General features: G+C 35.6%; 7 protein-coding genes across 14 annotated transcripts in view; 3 read left to right on the top strand and 4 right to left on the bottom strand.

Moving 5' to 3' along the window:
- Positions 1–2,148, bottom strand: part of LOC129790125 (1-phosphatidylinositol 4,5-bisphosphate phosphodiesterase classes I and II) — a 64,813-nt gene extending 62,665 nt beyond the window's left edge. The window contains exon 1 of one of the 4 annotated variants that reach the window (XM_055827399.1): positions 2,061–2,148. The gene's annotated coding sequence lies outside the window, so the exon portion shown is untranslated. Of the gene's footprint in view, positions 1–1,909 lie in introns of all 4 variants that reach the window. The other 3 variants (XM_055827400.1, XM_055827401.1, XM_055827402.1) reach the window with 3 other exon arrangements.
- An 8-nt stretch (positions 2,149–2,156) lies between these two features.
- On the bottom strand, positions 2,157–4,721 carry LOC129790401 (protein cornichon homolog 4). Of its 2 annotated transcripts, XM_055827886.1 has the most exons (4): positions 4,515–4,721; positions 4,095–4,417; positions 3,899–4,017; positions 2,157–2,258 (listed from the first exon to the last, which is right to left on the bottom strand). In XM_055827886.1, exons 1-3 carry the CDS (start codon positions 4,587–4,589, stop codon positions 3,945–3,947), a joined length of 471 nt encoding a protein of 156 aa, XP_055683861.1. In that variant the 5' UTR covers positions 4,590–4,721; the 3' UTR covers positions 2,157–2,258; positions 3,899–3,944. The 2 variants fall into 2 exon arrangements, with proteins under 2 accessions (XP_055683861.1, XP_055683862.1); XM_055827887.1 differs by lacking the exon at positions 2,157–2,258 and having other exon boundaries at positions 3,846–4,017.
- A 584-nt stretch (positions 4,722–5,305) lies between these two features.
- Positions 5,306–16,054, bottom strand: LOC129790246 (calcium uptake protein 1 homolog, mitochondrial). 4 transcript variants are annotated; one of them, XR_008750543.1, is made up of 10 exons: positions 15,929–16,054; positions 15,524–15,780; positions 15,299–15,461; positions 14,572–14,737; positions 14,341–14,378; positions 12,557–12,671; positions 6,290–6,450; positions 5,771–6,230; positions 5,416–5,683; positions 5,306–5,323 (listed from the first exon to the last, which is right to left on the bottom strand). XR_008750543.1 is itself a non-coding variant. In XM_055827677.1 (9 exons), the coding sequence occupies exons 2-9, from the start codon at positions 15,769–15,771 to the stop codon at positions 5,529–5,531; spliced, it is 1,500 nt and encodes a 499-aa protein (XP_055683652.1). In that variant the 5' UTR covers positions 15,772–15,780; positions 15,929–16,054; the 3' UTR covers positions 5,404–5,528. The 4 variants fall into 4 exon arrangements, 3 of the variants coding, with proteins under 3 accessions (XP_055683652.1, XP_055683651.1, XP_055683653.1); XM_055827677.1 differs by lacking the exons at positions 5,306–5,323; positions 14,572–14,737 and adding an exon at positions 15,065–15,224 and having other exon boundaries at positions 5,404–5,683; XM_055827676.1 differs by lacking the exon at positions 5,306–5,323 and having other exon boundaries at positions 5,404–5,683.
- On the bottom strand, positions 6,544–7,402 carry LOC129790388 (histone RNA hairpin-binding protein-like). Its single transcript, XM_055827871.1, has one exon. The coding sequence runs from the start codon at positions 7,309–7,311 to the stop codon at positions 6,697–6,699; it is 615 nt and encodes a 204-aa protein (XP_055683846.1). The 5' UTR covers positions 7,312–7,402; the 3' UTR covers positions 6,544–6,696.
- Positions 8,072–11,171, top strand: LOC129790297 (carbohydrate sulfotransferase 11). Its single transcript, XM_055827742.1, has 3 exons — positions 8,072–9,342; positions 10,381–10,634; positions 10,757–11,171. The coding sequence occupies exons 1-3, from the start codon at positions 8,787–8,789 to the stop codon at positions 11,156–11,158; spliced, it is 1,212 nt and encodes a 403-aa protein (XP_055683717.1). The 5' UTR covers positions 8,072–8,786; the 3' UTR covers positions 11,159–11,171.
- Positions 16,055–16,100: 46 nt separating the features above from the next.
- Positions 16,101–17,827, top strand: LOC129790341 (E3 ubiquitin ligase Rnf121). The gene is made up of 5 exons (XM_055827818.1): positions 16,101–16,517; positions 16,584–16,760; positions 16,826–16,980; positions 17,056–17,284; positions 17,359–17,827. The coding sequence occupies exons 1-5, from the start codon at positions 16,485–16,487 to the stop codon at positions 17,713–17,715; spliced, it is 951 nt and encodes a 316-aa protein (XP_055683793.1). The 5' UTR covers positions 16,101–16,484; the 3' UTR covers positions 17,716–17,827.
- A 323-nt stretch (positions 17,828–18,150) lies between these two features.
- Positions 18,151–19,718, top strand: LOC129790380 (ras-related protein Rab-39B). The gene is made up of 3 exons (XM_055827862.1): positions 18,151–18,382; positions 18,689–18,779; positions 18,964–19,718. The coding sequence occupies exons 1-3, from the start codon at positions 18,275–18,277 to the stop codon at positions 19,422–19,424; spliced, it is 660 nt and encodes a 219-aa protein (XP_055683837.1). The 5' UTR covers positions 18,151–18,274; the 3' UTR covers positions 19,425–19,718.
- The last annotated feature ends 45 nt before the right edge of the window (positions 19,719–19,763 follow it).

The raw sequence follows: 19,763 nt of genomic DNA, 5'->3' as shown, positions 1-19,763 counted from the left end.
ACTCCAATATATATTTATTATTCTGCTAGCTTACTCTCTGCGCGAAGAGTGTGCAGCGGGTATTTGAGGCAAAAGTTCTGTGACTCCTCCCGTGTAGAGGGATCTCCACCTGCAACAGTGCTCTGAAAAAAATAGTTTGTAGCGATGTTTGTCAAAGTTTGTTAAAGGATATTAATTTGGAGGTAAATATGGAATTTAACAAACATGTTTGTTATTTGGAGATTATTGGTTGTAAAATGTTTGTAAATTGAAGAAGAAATACAAATAAGTAGGAACTTTAACAAACATTTTACAAATTTTTGCAAACAAATTTTAATAAATTTGGAAGTACAAACTTTTTACAAACATTACAAATTTGTTTGTATGCTGTTTTGTTTATAAAATCAAACGTTAACAAACATTTTTGATAAAGTTTGTTAAAAGGTTTGTTGTTTTAGTGCATTAACAAGCTTAAACAAACAATTTGAAAAATTTTGTTGAAGGTTTGTTATTTGGGTACATTTTCATTAGAAATAGAAAGAGTGGACGCCGTTAAAGAAAAGTGCAAAAAAAAAAAACAGAAAAAATTGATTTTTTGTGAAAAATTAAGTCTTTATGGAGAATCCCCAACTTTATGACTTGTGCGTGCAGTTTTGGGGTTTTTGAGGCAGATAAATCATATAGAATGGTAAGTTATTTCAAGATAGCCTCAATCATTTATTGAATCATTCTCGAATTAATCATAATTTTTTTTATTTACAGATAATGGAATAATTATGGAATTCCCAAAGAGCGACTTCAGTGTGATTTTCATCCACGGAAACATTACGACGAAATTCTGCCCGAATCGAGGAAGCAGCAGGACGCCCGTAAAACTACCGGAAGAAGAACCCCAAACTCTTGTAAACTCTTTTTGAAGAGTAAATAAAATTGAAAATTTTTATTTAAAAGGATGTCTTTTATTTTAAAAGTTACAAAATGAAATAAACTTGCTTGTAATTGTTTGCTAAGGTTTGTAAAGAGGGCTAAGCGAATTTTTATACAAATTTTTACAAACAATAACAAACTTTTACAAACATGGGTTGTTTATTTTGAAATAACAAACTTGGAGATTAAAAAGTAATCTCCTTTGACAAAAAAGGGCTTTGACTCCTTTTCACTTCCATGTTTGTTAAAAAATGTATGGGAGTTACAAACTTTGACAAACTCAAATACAAACCTTTTTTTTCAGAGTGGACAATTGCTATGGGTGAAATTTCGTGTGAGATTTGTGGTCCAGACACCCCCTCATTTTTGTGCAAATATCATAAATGTGAGACTAGCTTCCGGACAAATGTTTGCCACTCACAGAGGAGCTTTGCAATGGGATGAAGGGGGGACCCCGTCTAAAAATAATCCACGTAATCCCTCCCTCATTGTGCTTCAATGTGGCGAAATTGTGGTATCTTTGTAGTATCATTTAAAGGCAAATTAAAATGTTTAACACACTTTTTTATTGTGTGTCTCTCACTCACTTTTTTTTCGCTATGTAAATAAATGTCGTGGAGCTCGATAGAGAGACTTCGTGGATGAGGCCACACACTCGCACTCGAGGCTCCCAATCATTGACAAATCACCGAGGAAATGGACGACAGGGTGGGGGGCCCCACAGATGAGGATGTTACTGACCAGGGGTAGCACCCTCGCGCGGATGTTGCTCCTGAGGTGTGCCCCAAAAGTACCCACAAAACATCCTCCCTTGTGCTCTTGCTACCCTCCCATTCAATCGTGGTCTATCGATCGACACGATTGTCTCAACTTGAGGATTCTGGGCGCTCTCTCTCTCTCGCTCTCGCGCAAAGTGAGGGCGGCGTCGCAGCCACAAGATGAGAATCTCAGGAGAAAAACTCCCGGATCTCTAAGGAAATGGCAGCAAAAAAAAAGATGTTACCCCAGTGGAAAGTCCGCGAATGTTATCACACACTCCGGGAAATCTCATTCAAATCACTCAATTCTCGTGGTTGACTTCTTGTCCCCTATATTTTTTTTGCCTCTTGCACACACACGTCTATCGTCTCACCAAGCAATTTAGCTCCACTCACGATGAAATCCCACTGAAAACTGACTGCTGCCGCACCAGTTTTCCCCCCAAATCTCTCCAATAAATTCTCTCATAGAGCCAAAGAGTTTCACTCATGCTCCTGACCATTATTAAGATGTCCCCGAAGTACCTCTGTGGCAGAACATACTGTATGGGTAGCAATACGACTCAATTTGGGACATCACTCGTGTTTCACGGGCTGTGGAGGGAAATATAAAAAATGGGAAAATTATTGAGAAAATTTTAGGAAAATTTTTCATAAAATATCTTCACTATTTGAGCACATTAACATTCCTACTGACCTGTAGGAATACTGATACTGATTTTATGTAAAATAAATCGAATTTATCCTTTGATTGAATAAGTGGAATAAGTCCTAAATTGCAATAGATTTTACATAAACATTCTTGTTTTTAGCTGTGATTCTTTCTTGAAAGAAGCACAGCTTCTGTGTACACTCAAAAATGCAAAGTCGTCAGATCGGGCTCAAACTTAGGATGAGCACGAATTAGGGTCCCTACATTCCAAAAAATGGTGGCGCCGAAAATCTTTCCGGCCGGCCGTCCGTCCGGCCGGAATATAACACTATATTGCAAGAGAACGGTAATAGATAGAGACTTGCGGTCAACGGCAAAGTTCATATATCGGGTGGAAGACATCCGATTATGAGGTCAAATCCAACCCCCCACCCCCGCGTCCGCCATTTTGAATAACTGTCAAATTTTGTTTTCGCTATATCTCAGCCCCTATTTTAGCTAGAGGTCTGAAATTTTGATATGTTGTAGGGGCCATCAAGACCTTTCCAACGATACCTCATTTTTGAAAATCGGTCAAGCCGTTTAGTCAATATGGCCGCCACAATTTTTCATCGAAAATCGACCATAACTCGAGAACGGCTTGACCGATTTTGATCAACTCGGGCTCAAATGAAAGATATTAACGAGCCCTACAACTGCTCGGAACATCGCAAGTTCAAAAAATGACCGCAAGTGGCGCTAAAATCGAAAACAAAATTTTCGATGAGTTTTCGATGAATATCTCGAGCACCGCTTTATAGAATTGCTTCATATTTTGATATGTTATAGTTGGCTATAATATCTTTCATCATGCCAAAAATGAAGAAAATCTATGTAGCCGTTCCGGAGATATCGCGTTTTAAAGTTAACATGTCATATCATGAGTTACATAAGTCCAACGCCCCGCGAAGCGGGGCGTTTTATATATACACATATAAAATTAAATTAAATATATATAAATGCATAGATATATACATTATATATATATATATATATATGTATATATATATATATATATATATATAAATGCAAAGATAAATATATATAAACTGCAAAGATAAAAATTAAATATAGCATGGATGGAACAGTATAAAGCGAAAGAACGGTAAGTAAAACTTACGGGCTGTGATTCTTTCTTTGTCAGTGAAATGTGAAATTGACGGAAAATTGAGGATGGGCAAATTTTGAGGAAGGCTTTCTCGCGTACCGAATCACAGCCAACGCCCACTATTAAGGCTTCTCACAAATTATTTGCGCGTTGGCTGTGATTCGGTGCGCGAGAAAGCCTTCCTCAAAATTTGCCCATCCTCAATTTTCCGTCAATTTCACATTTCACTGACAAAGAAAGAATCACAGCCCGTAAGTTTTACTTACCGTTCTTTCGCTTTATACTGTTCCATCCATGCTATATTTAATTTTTATCTTTGCAGTTTATATATATTTTTTAGTGTGCAGCAAATTCTTCCCATAACCAATTGAACAATAAAATATTTCTTCCGGGAATTCATTTACTTTATTATTAAATAGCACAATAATTTAGTACCTGGGGCAGTCTTGGGCAACACAAATGACTTAGAAGGATAGTGAGATCAAAATTCTGTCACAATGTCTTCCTCTTCGTGACGCCGGATTGGATCTCCTTTGAGCATTGCAATAATCATGCTAAAATAACATAATATTTAAATTAGGTAACAATTATGCCTAAAATGCATTTTTTTAAACTCTAATTGTATACTGACCAATAGAGATAAATGAAGAAGTTTATTAAGTAGAATCCTAGAAGAATCATGCAGTCCCTTAAATGTTTCCTGACCATTCCTCTATTGTGGATTTCCGTTGGGTCATATATGCCCATATTTCCGCTAGGTATTTTGGCAATTTCATATATTATCCATGCCACGAGAGGGAAGTTGAAGAGGACAAGCCACCAATGTCCATTGATTATGAGAAGAATTACCAGGAAGATGTGGGCTCCAGCACGAGGAAGAACCCAAAAATTTAACTTTGCACAGCATTGCTGTGCATTGAGATAGTCGCACTCTAAATCCGAGAGTGTTATCACCTAATAAATGGTAAATAAATGTTTAGAAACAAAATAAATTAAAGGAGAGAGGAAAATGCAACCCGGAATATTTTCCTTTTATGGTCAGATTACTCACATAGTAAACTAAAACGAAAAGAATGAATCCTGTGTCCACGAGAGCAAAAGCAAACAATAGGGTGTCTGGAAGCATCCTTGGGGGAGTCTTTTGAGAGAGATTTAATGAGTATTTTCTGTATTAAAATGCTATTTTAGCACGCAAAATCTAATATTTTGATTCCATTCCTATTCTGTGACTTTGTGCGTTTATGCTTCATATTCATCAGCTACACAGCATGTGCTGCCAACCGCATACACGTGGCTAACTTCATTCTGCAATTTTTGTTGACTAAAAATTTAAACTAAACGAACTTTTTTTCTGCATTTCGACAAAATCCGTGATTTCCGTGTTTTTTCCTAAATTTGTGGGCATAAAACGCATTTTTTGGGCTCCTGGGGCACTTACGGGTGCTCCGGGAGCCTCGGGGAGCTCCTCCGTACGGAATTTGGGGCCCGTGGAAATTTTGACGGTTGGATTTAAACATTCGAAATTTTGACGGTTGGGGATTTTACACGACTCTCATTTCCCGGAAATGGATTTTCGCGAACTTTTCAAACCAATGATGCCTTTTGACGCGGCGTCGCTTCCTGATTGCAAAAACTTACTTCCGGCCGGAAAATTCGGCGGAAAACGCGAGAAAACTGTAAAAAACTGAAAGTGTGAGGGAGACGGATAGCGGTAAAATGCATCCATCTCACTTTCTCTTCAACAAAATGTACCAAAAAAGGCGCCAATTTCAAAAAGTAGTCAAAAAAACATGAATTTTATATAGGGGCGCTACGAAGGGGGGCTCTGGGGGGAAAATGAATGTCGTTGGTGAAAACCGCCTTGGATCAGGAGTCTCTGTACCAAATTTCATCGCGATCGGACCAACGGTGTAGAAATGCATAGCTGAACAGGAACGAAATTATAGAGAGACCTTTCTTTATTATAGAGAAGAAGAAAATGTGAAACAGTCCAATTTTTGCAATTATTAGGTCAATGGCATAGCAAGAGATTAAATGGAAGTGAGAGGATCGAGAAAAGTTGCAGCTAAACCTCCAGGAAGGAAGGTCTCGTATCTTTGGCGCATTTTAGTATGGAGTACATAAATTTAACGAATCCAGTATCTTTGGGCTTCTCAAGACCCCGCTGGAGACGATTCTTCATCACACCAATGAACTCTCGATTGCTCAGTTGACCATCAACTAATAAAAAATTCCAACAAAATTCAATAATGTAAAATCATCCCACTGATTTGAACTTTGAAGAAGAAAAAAAAACAATTTACTCACGATTTTCATCGAAGATTGTGAAGACGACATCAATGACGTGATCAGAGAGCTCCACATGCGCTACAGTTCTCGCTACGTGCTTCAGCGTAGATTGATCAATGGCAGCTCCGGCAATATGGTAAAAAGTTAGAGCTGTATCCACGTCATTAATATTATTGAGAAAATGGAAGAAATCCAGGTAATCATCCTTTGATATACCCTGTCCTTCATCCTTATACCGTTTCTTAACCAACTTCATCTTCTTAGCCTTCTTCTTTTGCGTATATCCCGCATAAGCCAGCATCAGTTCTGCAAATTCAATCTCACTAATTTTTCCATTCTCATCCGGTTTCTTCCTCGTGAATTCAAGCGTTAGAATCTCACGCTGAAGTTGCTTCTGGAACTCTAAGAATCTCTCAATAGTTAACTTTTGATCCATCTTTGGCCCAAAGAAGAACGTGGTTAAAGCTGAATTAACACCCTAAAAAATATTTTAAAGCTTCAAAAATGAAAAGAATTCAATTTATAAAATTTCCTTACCTTGAAGGTATTTCCGGTATTTGCATGATCTCTATGGCGATTTCCAATGCTTGTTTGTTGTCTTATGAGTGTAGCCACCTTTTCAAACTCTTCGCAATCAACATCCCCATCCCCATTGAGGTCAAACATTTGGAAGGCAATCTCAAAATGTCTCCTGGAAGCTGAAAAGTAATTTATGAAAAAAATGTTTGAACATATTTTACCATAAAACATTGAATTTGAAAGCCGAATCTACAGAAAAAAAAATGAGAAAATTAACTTTTACACCAACTGGAACAATTTTATTGTCTTCAATCTCTTCAATGTAATATAGATATAGCAAATAGGTAACAAAATCTTTCATTCTCAATGACAAATATCCTAAGAAACCTCCTACAGGTTTTTAATTCACCACATTTATTCGTAATTTATTTCTCTGAACCATCTGGATCCCAAGCATGCAACTGCTTCCGCCACTGCTTTATCAATCCATCCCATGCCCTTCGACTGTACTTGACAGCCTTCCTCGGTGTCCTGGGATCTGTGAATTTCCGCTGCCAACGTGGTACTTGTTTCACATAATTATCATACCCAACGGTGCTCTTCCCATAATCAATCTGCTTCTGCCGTCGGCCCAGTACTTGTGGATCCATTTCAAAATCACTCATTTTCTGGTACCAAAAATTATTCACGTTTCCAGAAGTGCTTCTAACACAGCCCAACGGTTGTTCTTTCCTCCTCGAATCTGCCGATTCACAATGATCAATTGACACAAACTCCTCGAAAAGGCGCCTTTTGGTCTTTATCTTCACCGCTTCTTCCTTCACGAGTTTCTCAAACTTCTCCAAATTCCTTCTGTCCAGGAAATCAATTGCAATACTCCTATTCACATGAGATAACTTTTGCACTTTATCACCATTTCCATCCAAATTGCTGCCTTCCTTTGTAAACATATCCATCCAAGAAGACTCCAGCGTCTTCCTCTTATCCTTTTGTGTTAATATTGTGGGATTTTGTGATGTTGAATACACAGAAAATGGCATTTCCTTCTAACAAATACGACTTCTTTTCACAATCATGCAATTTTTGCCAACACCAAAAATGACTTCGGAAACAGTTACCGGACAATTTGCTTTGTAATTATTTAATGTGCTTTCTTTTCATCTAATTCAAGGGGCAATCAATTATCATTTTGCTAAAACTTTTTTATTTTATTAATTCTCAAATTTATTCTCTTTTCATGATAAATGGAATGTCTTGTGAAAAAAAATCAACTATCTTCCGCAAAAATGTTGAGAAGATTTAAAATTTAATGTTCAAAATAAATTATAAATTGGAATGTAGGTAAATTGCAATTCCACGTAAATTTCTCCATTTTATTGCGCGTGTTCCATTTCAAGGAAATAATAAAGAATACACCCCCCTTCAATCCACGTGAACGTGTTGTTATAACGTGTTGCTCCTGCGGGAGGGTCAATTTAGCCAACCACCGTGCATCCTTCCAAATGCTCTTGTGGGGTATATATAATTGAATGGGATAAGAATCATGAGTTGAGATTTATATAAAATTTTCCTCAAGTCATGGAAGATGGTAATTGAAAAATTACAAATTTATAGCGGTACAAGTGAAGCATTTTATGCGGACACGGAGGTATGCCGCACAATAATTGAATAAATATGTAATTGGATGTGGCCGGGAGGCCCACCATAGGACGCACATACACACACTTGGGGCCTTTGGGGAATGGGGGGCATCCGTTAGCACCATGTGAGCTCATCCACCCTCCTGTTGGACGTCCCTGTGCGCAGGACAAATCGATAAGGACTGTACAATTTTTTTTTCAACACTCATATCTAGATTCAAGTGTTTTTTGGAAGTGAAAGCATAACTTCCGTTTTATCTTCTTTATTTTTTACGTTACCACCTTAAATAAAATAGACGAAATAGCCAAAAAATCATAAGTAATCCCCAAAAATTCATTCACGTGCCAATAAAAAGTGCGAAACATACGAAATTTTACGTGAAATTGAAGATTTTTTTTTGCCAAAGTCCTCTGTCATTGACTTTTGCATTATATACGAACTATTCGCCCTTTAGCTCTTTTTTTTTTACTCCTAAAACTCCAAATCTTTTGCCCTTTTTCCCTTAAATTTTCATCTTCAATTTTTGGAAGGATATATTGTGCAAAAAAAAAGTGCTTTGTTACATTAAATGTGCCCTATGTTGCTAAGCGTATCCTATCTTTACTAAATCGGCTTTTCTTTATGTAAAAGCTTTTTACGGAGGTGCTCCATTGATGAATTTCAGCGAATTTAAATTTTAATGCCAAATATTTTTCCTTGCGTCGAATGCAAGACTTTTAAAAGAAAATTGTGCCAAAACGCTTCTGAATTAGTTTAAAAAAAAAGGAGAAAAGATAAAATTAAATAGGGTGAAAAATGTTGCTAGAAAACCAACAAAGGGTGTAAAGGAGAAGTGAAAATTTACAACAAAGAAGTTCCCCAAAAGGAATGATGAATGACGCAAACCGAGAGATCTGTTCACGTTGTCATTGTCGAAAAATTCCCCAGAAGAACCATGACCCAGAATGGGACTCGTGGGAAACGTTCGGTGCTCAAGAGGCGCCTCGTAGTGTGTCTCAAAATTATCCTGGCCATCACAGTGTTCAGCCTCTATGTGGTGGTTCTGCTGCGCGAATCACTCCAGGCAATTGAGGAGAATAAATCTCGTTGGACATCGCGTGTCCCCAAGACTTCACATCATCGCAATACCGGAAAGCATCTCATTCATCATGCTTGGAAAAATTCCACAAACCACACGGCGCCACCACGTCCATCAAAACCCACCACCCTTAATCCCATCTATGAATACTCCGAGGAAGTAAATGCAGCCGCTGAAAGGGATTTTGCAGAGAGGAAAAATCATCTGTGGGACATGTGTATTCGTCGTGGAATGGTGGGTGTCTATCCGCCAAATGCATGGGAATTCTTCATCTCACCAGGACACGGATTAGCATGGTGCAATGTCTTCAAAGCCGCTAGTAGCTCATGGATGTACTACTTCAATATTTTAGGTAAAAAACGTTAAAAGCTTTAAGTTCTCTTAACACTTGGAGGACCCAACATTTGGCACAACGCGGAGGATCAAATTGGTAATAAGTACCAGCTGATAAAATATGCTCAATAATTAATTATTAATCAGTTTATTGAACAAGGATCGAAAGTTTCACTAATAATTCTTGATCTTCTTCAAGCATTCCTGCACCTAATTACTAAATATTTAATTGCGAAAATCGTCACTGAAAAAAAATTGCGTACAATCGATGCTAAATTGCCAATTCAAACGACTTTTTTAGCTACAATTTTACATAATTTATTATTGCGCCTAAATCATCACAAACTTTGATTCTTAAAGTAACTTTTTAGCCACTTCCGGCAATAAAATTAGTCCACATTAATTATTTTCACAGAGGAAAAGTGAACAAGAGTACTTTATTTGGGAAATATGGGGAAACATAACCTCAAAACCATGGCAAAAATGTATGAGATTTTGACTGGTAGTTATTACCAATTTGATCCTCCACGTTGGATTCTGGACTTTGACCTCAATTATCTTCCAAAGAAAAGACTTTTCTCGAGATTTTCTTTCTGCTATCTTAAAGTAATTAAAATTCCCTACACATAGATGCTAAATTCATCGAGATAAGTCCAATAGATTTTATTCTGTGACGATTTTAAGGTTTCAATTGATAGCAATTACCAGTAAAGTCCTCCGAGTGTTAAACTAAAATTTAAACTAATTTTTATGGTTCAAAAACATAAAGAAATATTAAGTGAGGTAAAAGAAACATTAAAATCACAAGCTAGGTAACGAATTTTTGATATAAAAAATTTCCCTCAACTGTGAAAATTGTGGAAAATGCCAAAACTGTTCAACACCTTGTAGTCATGACCATTTCATCATGTCATTACAAATACATGATGCACCCATTTAAAGCTCAATTTGCGGACAAGCGTTTTGGGTTGTTTTGGCATTATTCCAAAAGAGCAAAGGATTGACCAATTTAGACACCTCTACTTGACATAATGATGATTGAAATCATTATCATCAGGTGGTTACAATCTGGCATATCTGCAAAGGACGAAAACATCCCCTCTAGAATTGGCACGACAACGATTTCCGCGACCAACGTTGCCAGAATTAGCTGATGCTCTGGCCAATTCCATCTCATTCCTCATTGTACGTGAACCATTTGAGAGATTACTTTCGGCATACAGGAACAAAATTGAGGGTTTCCGCAACAAGTACTACAAACTTTTGGCTGAGCAAATTGTTAAAAAGTACCGCAAAACACCAAAAATGAAGGCAAGTTATACATATAAATCAAGAAAAATAAATTGTGAGAAGTTTTATATTATTGTGAAACTTTTCAATGTGAACAATTTCTCTTCCTTGATATGTTGTATATAACATGTACGCATATGTAGGATTCACCAGCAGGACCAACATTCAAGGAATTTCTCACGTATCTAATCCACCACTACAAATCCGGTAATCGTTTCGACGAGCACTGGAGCCCTATTTATAGTTTTTGCACACCATGTAGCATCAATTACACCCTTATTGCCAAAGTGGAGACCTTTCAGCGTGATACGGAGTATATAATAAGGCAAGCGGGATTAGAAACACTTCTACTAAATAAATTACCCAATAAGAAGGTACGTGCCATATCCAATCGATCAACAAGTGACACCCGTCACCTCATACCCAAATACTTTGGCCAAATTGATGCCCAAACCCTGGACCAAATAATCGAAATTTATGAACCAGACTTTGAATTCTTTGGATACAACTTCACCAAATATTATGAGCTCATCGAACAAAATTAGAAAAAAAAATGGAGAGATATATAAACTCAAATACTTATTAGACATTTTCTCAAACAAATAGTAGTTACATTATGTAGAAAAATATTTACCTATACAATATATTTTTCCTATCAACCCATCGAAATAATTTTTTCAAAATACTCCCAGAATATATACAGATGAAATTATATTCTGATATATTAGTATAGATTACAAAAGGTATATAAACTTAGCAAAAAATATATATATTTACCACAAAATTGGCACTAAACAATTCAATAGAAACGATGAGAATAGCCAAAAGAAAAAGCACGTTTATATACGTAAACTTGTAGTTTAGGATACCTACATAGGTATCTCTATTTACGAAAATTTTATATGAAATTCTGGGATTAAAAGATGAAATTTTGAATAGAAAAATTTATTAAAAAAAAAGAAATATATTTATATTTAGGTCCCACCGAATGACTAAACGTAATAAAAACAAATTATCCTTTATTTTTCTAAACCCGAGAATAAAACACGAGAATCAGACTTTGAAAAATTTTTAGAGAAAAAGTCTCATTTATTATTTTGTAAAAGTTTTGACAAACATTTTTTAACATAATCCCAGAATTTCATAATTTAGTTATGCACCATTATGAGTAACAAAATCTATTGCAAAATATTTTTTCTAAAAAATTTACTGTTTTTTGTACAATTCCACAAAATAAAATGAAATTAAGCGACGAACGAAATGAATATTTTTTCGGAATTGTACAAAAATACAAAAATAGTAGTATAGGTATTCTGAAATATAGTATAAATGTTTAAAAAAAAATTATATGTTTCTCATAAACTTTCAAAAGAGATATTTAAAAGAAATATTCAAAAAGAAAAAGCATAATTAGATTTAAAAAAAAACTTTGGAAAGACAATCTTTAACAAACCGTTTAATAAAATGAAAAGTTTTCCTATTCCCTAAATTACTTTATAGAAATCATATAATCACCATAAGATGTTTTAAGAATTAAAAGTCGTTTTATTTTCGAATTAGATCACCCCTTTCAGTTTTTATTTCTTAAAAGTTTTCATTCAGATAAAGATTGAAAGGGAAAGGAGAAATTATTCCCAAATGGGGAATTTCGGTGTAAAATGTGAAATTTGGAACTTTGTGCATTGTCTAAAAAGAATTTTTACAAGGGAATGATATAAAAAAACGGATTTTGGAATAGAAAAAAAAGCCAAAAAAAATATTCGATGTATTAACTGTTTACAAGAATTATATATTATGTATTAACTGTGGTGTTGTCAATATGTACCTTATAATTCTTATTATATAAATTATTCTATATATACTACATGATATACTACATTATTATCAGACTGAATAAAAACTTCGATTGGAGAAAAACAAAAAGAAAAAGTTGTTTTACTCACTTGATAGCACAGTCAGAAGGAAGATATAGTCCGAGAAGGAAATTAATCCGTATGATCCCAATTTGTAGAAGATCGATGTCTGTTCCAGCGACAGATCAAGGCGTTCCGTGACGGACTGAAAGATTCAGACGGAAATGATTAGCAATATTAACGACATGACGTGTAGAGTAGAACGTTTCCTAAAAGCAATTTAAGAATTTTGAAGAAAAAAGGAGCTAATTTCATGCAAAAATAATTCGAATTAAATGAGAATATTTTTGGATTGAGTGTTCGAAAGGTGAAAATCTACATGCAATACACACACTGTGTGACACTGTGACAAAAAAGTAGACACACTTTTTTATGTAAAAATATGCTTAAATTCTTAGACACTGGTAGATAAGAAAATAGATCCAAAAAAAGGTTTTTTTTTTCAGGGACGTAGCCAGAAACTTATTAAAGGGGCTGTTTTTTTCTGTTTCAATCGAATTAGCAACGCTTGACGTTTCTTTTCTAACGTTTAACATTTAATTTCCATTATTTGACATTTATTCTAATGTTTGACATTCTTTTTTCTAATGCTTGACGTATTTTTATATTAAGTTTAACTTTTAATTGTAAAGACATTTCTTTTAATACGTTTGACGTTAATTCTAATGCTTGCAGTATTTTTTTCAATTAATGATTATTTCTAACGTTCTAAGTCATTTCTTGATCAGAAAATATTTCTTTTAACGCCTAAATATAAAAGAAACCTGACCTGTCTGACTTTTAGAGTGTTTAGAATGTAAAGAATGTCATTTTTAGATTTCTAAGCTTTATTATTTTTTTTTACAACTGTTCTAAATTGAAATGAAAAATCTTTTAAAATTCTTTTTTTTATTTTAATTTTTTTTTGTTTTATAATAAAGGTTATAACATAAAATGAATAAACTCCTTTAAACGGCTTAACATAATTGAGTTGGATCTATTATCTTCACGATCAGTGTAGTTTTTTTTGCCTATTTGCAAGTCTTTCTTCCTTTTTTCTATCCACTAAAAAATCATGCCAATTTTATCTACAGATTCAAAAAAAATAAAAATAATTTGATGTTGTGCAATTTTTCTAGACAGAATAATTTAGAAAATCATGCCACACACACGTTACAAAAAATCTCTCAATGATTTTTCCAAAAACAAAAAAAAAGAGAAAATAGAAAAACATGAGAATTTTCTGTACAAAATGATTGTAAAAATCAACTTTTCGCAAGTGTGAGAGGTAAAAAAAAAAACGATTCATATTGCATTGAATTTTGCGAGAAAGAAAAAAGTCAAAAAGATAATTTTAAAGAAATTGAAATAAAAAAGAGTTTCGTTCAAAAGATATTTCGTCATCGGCTGTATACAAGGAAAAAGGCCTCAATAATGTACCTCTTCAAAAGTCTGAAAGTGAAGAAGTGATTTTTATGTGTTAAATTTCTTGCATTAGTTTCACATTTCGTTTTATAAAAATAAATTTTATTTTCTTATTTATTCTTTTTTTTTTTAATAAATAGACACAGGTTTAGGAAGCAAAATTATTATTTTTTTATAGAAAAAAAACGAAGAAGGTAAAGCGAATAATTTACAAATAATTATGGGTTTCAATCACTGAAACGTACATATAAGGCGAATAATTTTGAAAAGAATAAATCTCTCTTGTGAAATAAGAAATTTATACATAAAAGGGATTTTTAAATGAAATTTGAAATCAAAAAGAAAAATTTTGGTAATTTTTGGGAAAATTTTTCAAGCTAAATGGGGAAATGTATTTAATTTATTTTTACCTTTGGATCATATCGACGGTATTGATCGAGACCGAGACCTAAAAGTAAATTTTTGATGAAAAAGAAAAATATATTAGCACGATTCTGTTGCAATTGAATTGTTTGATACTCGAAAAAAAAAGAAACATAAAAGTGAGATCAGTGAGTTAGAAAAAATAATTAAAATGGATTTAGAAGCAGAGGAAGGGGTAAAATTAACATTTATGTTGATTGAGATAAGCTGGTAAGTACCCTCGGGTTGCTTAACTCCTGGCGTCATGCTAGTTAGGAAATCAATTGGAGTCATAAACACCTCGTATTCTCCATGTCCACCAAGGGGCACCTGAACAGTGGCAAAGTATCGGAAAACCTTGTCCGGGGTGGAAAATTGCCTGATACGATTCTCATACTCGATTATCTGTGTTAGTAAATTAGCAAGTAATACAACATTTAACACAATTTTGTTAGAAAAGACGCTACAGAAAGAGAGACAAAACAGGTAAAGATTAACGTTATATTGCAGTGCAAGACTCTCAATAGAAGAAATAAATTTTGAAAACTCTTCTCGATTATTTCCTCTATTTGTCCACACAAAGCTCTATTTTTTTTTTCATTAAAAACTACCCTCCCTACAGACCATCACCATGAGGATTTTAGTGCTTTGCATTGGTTATTGTTTTATCTACTTCTGGAAACTCTTGGCTCCAGAACAAGAAGCTACTATGAGACATAAATTCCTCTTTACCATCAGGCTGCTGCATCCCAGGTGTAAGTGAACGTAGAAAATCATACGGTGTCATGAAAATCTCTGTTGTATCCCCAAAAACAATTCGTATTGTGGCAAAATAGCGAAATATCTTATCCGGCGTCGAATACATTCTAATTCGATTTTCATATTCTATAATCTGTATTACTAATATCGTGTTATTACATCCTAATCAACTTTATGGGAAATTCTTTTTATTTAAATCTACATCACCTTTCTATCACGAAAGCCGATTTTTTCCTTTTTCTTCTTCTCCGGGCTCTTCCCATCGTCGTCACTTTCCGATACTTCTGAGTCACTTTCCTCACTCTCTTCCTTGGTAGTACCTCCCACGCCGGAATCAGCATCGACTTTCGGGAAAAGCATTTTATAAATCCTAAAATTGACTTTCTTTTAGTAAAACACAAAGATATCATTAAAATTCCGGAAAACTTTTACCCTTTGTAGTTGAGAGTAGTGGCAAAAAGCCCCATTCCAACGATAAAGTAGAAAATTTTCGTAAATCGTGGCGTTTCCTGGGGTTTATGACCAAAATTCTTGTACTCTCGCACAATTTGTTCCCCCATCACTTGATTCTTGGGGTATCGAAAAGCACAGATAGGTGCAAAATTGGGCATTCTCTGGACACACTGCCCATTGCCAATGAATCTTCTGGCAAACACAGCACCAAATTTAATTGATGACATTGTGAAAATCTGTAAGAAAATCCAATTTTTCCTCAATGTTTTGACAGAAAAAATTTTTCCTCCAGTTGAGGTTAGAATGTGAAAATGTGAGAATTATCGCCTTATTTCTAGGATTTCCCTAATAATTTTAATTACTTGCGAAAGATAGTGTTTGTACCTTTGACGAGCCACACTTTTTACGGGAAATAGAGGCTTATAAATGCCTTAAATTATTATTTTCGCATCACTCCATAATAAACTGAGAGAGATTTTCACGAATATTTCACTAGAAAACGAAGACGGTACGAATTTTAACGAAGATTGTATTCTTGAAATTTTGTTTTTATGCTTTGTGAAATTTTCATTTCCTTTACCTTTCGGATTTCCTTTTTGTGGAAAATCGTGAAAATTGATGAAAGAAAATCCTTTAAGGCCAAAGTAAAACCCAATTTAAATGCTACAAAGACAAATAAAACGTTGATTTGTAGAGTTTAAACAATATTTAGAACAAAAATTTGGGAAATTTTCAAAATTTCACCAACTGATAAGGCATAAATTTAAAAGGGTCACTCCAGTTGCCCTATCGCAGTTGGCGGCCCTTGATCCTAAAATCAGCTGATGAAAATATTGAGGTTAACTAACATAAAGTGATTTTGCGGAAAAGTGTACTTTAAGAAAATCCCAGTATTTTAGCAGAAATTGTTAACATTTTCCTACTGTAGTGAAAATTAGAGATGAATCTGCACGAACCGGTGGATTTAAACAAGGTAACATACGTGCCACATTGCAAGAAAAGGCATTTGTTTACATTTTTTTCCACTAAAACTTTGCAGACGCTCGATGAGCTGACGTCGGAGGAAAAATTACGTTTGGAGCACATGAAGCTGCATGAGAAGCATAAAGGGCATGAATCCATGCATGCAGAGATGATCTTCATCCTCCTTATTACCCTCGTGGTGGCACAAATTGTGCTCGTGGAATGGAAGAAGCGTCACTACAAATCCTACTCTGTAAGATAAACAAACAAGGATATTCCGGAAGAATGGGTTTTATATTGTTTTTTTTTTCTTTGCAGCTCGTCACTCTTGTGGGCTTGTGGATAGTTCCACTGATAATAAGTATCCGCAATGAATGGCTGAGATTTATAATAACGTGGGTGATATTTACATTAATAACTGGGTTAGTGATGCGAAAGGCACTTATAAAACCCATCTCAGGGACAACGCCGAGGTAGCACAACGAAAATCTTATAAGCTTCCTACGAGCAAGAAGTCTAATAAGATTTTCTTTTACTTTTTCTTTCAGACTCGTGTACAAATGGTTTTATTTTATTTACAAATTGAGCTATGCTTTGGGAATTGTGGGCTACATAATAATGATGATGACATTCTTTGGGTTAAATTTTGTGTTCAATCAAGCGCCACACATTTGGATGGATTGTGGGCTGATGTTTGTATTTTATGGGTTGTACTACGGTGTCCTGGGGCGAGATATTTCCGAGATTTGTGCTGATAAAATGGCAGCACACATTGGGGTAAGATAATCCACGAAAGATCTCATTTTCCTTGCCCAAGAATCCTTTTTAAAATAAATATTTCTTCCTTACAGTATTACACACCTCAAGGCATGCCGACGCGTAATTTGGAGAAGAATGTGTGTGCCGTGTGTGGGAATAAATTGCTGGTTGCTGAAGATGAGCCGGGTGTAATTGAGAACACATACAAATTGAGCTGTGAGCATATTTTCCATGAATTCTGCATCCGGGGATGGTGTATTGTGGGTAAAAAGCAAACTTGCCCCTACTGCAAGGAGAAGGTGGACCTCAAGAAGATCTTCTGCAATCCCTGGGAGAAGCCTCACGTTCTCTATGGGCAACTTCTTGACTGGATTCGATGGCTCGTAGCGTGGCAGCCCTTCATTCTCCTGATAGTACACGGAATTAATTGGCTCCTTGGACTGGAATAATTTTTAAATTCTTTTTTAGTCATTTTCTGTTTCTTTTTTTTTGTGATTCACCGATACATTTTCCTTTGCGACTTTGATAAATAAATATAATTTATTGTGATGGCGAAAAAAATTTTGTTTCTGATCGTTGATTTTTTCAAATTTATCGAAAAACTCCTCGATGAGTTTGAATTTTTCGTGAAACTTTCAAGGGAATGTTCCTTTTATTGTACCTAAAGTTTTCATTCTTATAGGAAACTATTCCCAGCAATTTTTCTATGCTCTTGGATGTTGTCAGCCCTTTAAATTCTCTCCCAGGAACTTAAATTTCATTTTTTTGGCGCCTCTAGCATAAAAATTCCTTGGAAATTCGATGAATTTCAGAAATAATTTCATAAATTTCAATCACAATCTTTCAATGAAAATTTCACCACTTTTCACCTGACCTAATGGTGAAGTGGTGAATATAGTCAGCTGCCAGGGACAAAGTGTTTTTGCGTTCCGTGAATAATGTGAGTGCTATATTTTGCTTAAAAATTCGTGCTAAAACCCCCAGAAGAAGTTGAATTTATTGTGAAATATGGTTGAACCAATATTCCAGTATCAATTCAGATTTATTTTAATCGGCGATAGCACCGTGGGAAAGTCATCACTGCTAAAATTCTTCACAGACGGCCGATTTGCTGAGGTTTGGGGCCCCCGCCTTCCATTGTTTTGTTTTCTTTTTCCCTCTTGGACACTCTGCGGGAATATTTTTGCATTTCCCAAAGAAATTCTTTGCTTTTTTTTTATTGCTTTGTGGCAAGAGGGCATTTCACCGTGTTTTCTTGTACACAACAACATTACCTGCCTTTCTCTCTCCTCGTATACCTTGGCATTGTTGTGCATTCTCATTTTTGTTTAAGGTGTTATAGGTGCTTCCCATTGTCAAGGGAAAAGCACATAGTCACGCGAAATTGCGTAGTTTTTATTGTTTTTCCTGCATCTCTTGCAGCTGTCGGATCCCACAGTCGGCGTGGATTTCTTTGCACGCCTCATCGAAGTGCAGGATGGTACGAAGATAAAGCTGCAACTGTGGGATACAGGTAAAACGACTCATAGAAAATCCCCCACCAAAGGGCATGTCATTTCACTGCGTTGATTACCTACTACAAGTTGTACTCTTGCAACGAGTGAAAGGGATCTCTTTTAGCTTAATGACGTGCCTTTTGGGGTAGAAAATACTGCGCGTGAGTTGATGACTAATACACTCTCTGTTCACCCTTTCAGCTGGTCAGGAGAGATTTCGCTCAATTACAAAATCCTACTACAGGAATAGCGTGGGCGTCCTTCTTGTCTACGACATCACAAATCATGCCAGCTTTGAGCATTTGCCCCTTTGGATGATGGAGGCGAAGAGACACATAGAACCCCACAGGCCGGTATTTGCCCTTGTGGGATGCAAACTCGATCTAGTCAATAGCGGAGGACGCCGCGAGGTGAGCATCCAAGAAGCGAAATCCTTCGCCAAGCAACACGGCCTGGGGGGTTTTGTGGAAACCAGCGCCCGGACGGGTGTCAATGTCCTCGAGGCCTTCAGCATGGTGACACAGGAAGTGTACAATCGCATCCAAAGTGGTGAATACACAGTGGAAGATGGTTGGGATGGTATCAAGACGGGCTTCGCCAAGACCAACAGTCTCGACTTTAACCTCGTCATGGGTGAGCCTGCCAAAAGTTCATGCTGTTGACTGCAGACGCGCATTGGTGCGTTTGCCTTTCGGATACATTTTTAGATGTAAAATTTTATGCTAAAAAAAATACAACCCTAATATCTCACAGAGTTCATTACCAAAATTAATGTAGGTACTATACACAACGTGAGATTCTCAACCGAATATTGAGCCGCGTGAAACAAATCCCTTTACGCCCTTTAATTTCCTGTAAATAATTACGCAAATCCCCCATTTTTTGTAAAGATTTTTGTTGTAGAGATTGACATTTTTTTGTTGTGTTTTTATTAAAATTAAAAAGGAACAATTTTCTTTTTTTTCTTATTTTTTGTTGTAATTTTTTCTAATTTACGTTGT

Source organism: Lutzomyia longipalpis, chromosome 2 (assembly GCF_024334085.1).
Source record: "Lutzomyia longipalpis isolate SR_M1_2022 chromosome 2, ASM2433408v1".
NCBI classification, from domain to species: domain Eukaryota; kingdom Metazoa; phylum Arthropoda; class Insecta; order Diptera; family Psychodidae; genus Lutzomyia; species Lutzomyia longipalpis.
Note: the sequence above shows the minus strand (reverse complement) of the source record. Positions and strands in the feature narration are given on the sequence as shown.

Coding starts and splice junctions, on each gene's coding strand:
- LOC129790401 (XM_055827886.1), bottom strand. CDS start 4,589: ATGCTTCCAGACACCCTATTGTTTGCTTTTGCTCTCGTGGACACAGGA. Junction 4,418..4,514: donor TTTTCGTTTTAGTTTACTAT/GTGAGTAATCTG, acceptor ACCATTTATTAG/GTGATAACACTCTCGGATTT. Junction 4,018..4,094: donor TTCTTCATTTATCTCTATTG/GTCAGTATACAA, acceptor ATGTTATTTTAG/CATGATTATTGCAATGCTCA.
- LOC129790388 (XM_055827871.1), bottom strand. CDS start 7,311: ATGCCATTTTCTGTGTATTCAACATCACAAAATCCCACAATATTAACA.
- LOC129790297 (XM_055827742.1), top strand. CDS start 8,787: ATGACGCAAACCGAGAGATCTGTTCACGTTGTCATTGTCGAAAAATTC. Junction 9,343..10,380: donor GTACTACTTCAATATTTTAG/GTAAAAAACGTT, acceptor CATTATCATCAG/GTGGTTACAATCTGGCATAT. Junction 10,635..10,756: donor GCAAAACACCAAAAATGAAG/GCAAGTTATACA, acceptor ACGCATATGTAG/GATTCACCAGCAGGACCAAC.
- LOC129790246 (XM_055827676.1), bottom strand. CDS start 15,771: ATGTCATCAATTAAATTTGGTGCTGTGTTTGCCAGAAGATTCATTGGC. Junction 15,462..15,523: donor ACTACTCTCAACTACAAAGG/GTAAAAGTTTTC, acceptor AGTCAATTTTAG/GATTTATAAAATGCTTTTCC. Junction 12,672..14,340: donor ACCGTCGATATGATCCAAAG/GTAAAAATAAAT, acceptor TGAATCTTTCAG/TCCGTCACGGAACGCCTTGA.
- LOC129790341 (XM_055827818.1), top strand. CDS start 16,485: ATGAATCTGCACGAACCGGTGGATTTAAACAAG. Junction 16,518..16,583: donor AACCGGTGGATTTAAACAAG/GTAACATACGTG, acceptor AAAACTTTGCAG/ACGCTCGATGAGCTGACGTC. Junction 16,981..17,055: donor ATCTCAGGGACAACGCCGAG/GTAGCACAACGA, acceptor TTTTTCTTTCAG/ACTCGTGTACAAATGGTTTT.
- LOC129790380 (XM_055827862.1), top strand. CDS start 18,275: ATGGTTGAACCAATATTCCAGTATCAATTCAGATTTATTTTAATCGGC. Junction 18,383..18,688: donor CAGACGGCCGATTTGCTGAG/GTTTGGGGCCCC, acceptor CATCTCTTGCAG/CTGTCGGATCCCACAGTCGG. Junction 18,780..18,963: donor GCTGCAACTGTGGGATACAG/GTAAAACGACTC, acceptor TCACCCTTTCAG/CTGGTCAGGAGAGATTTCGC.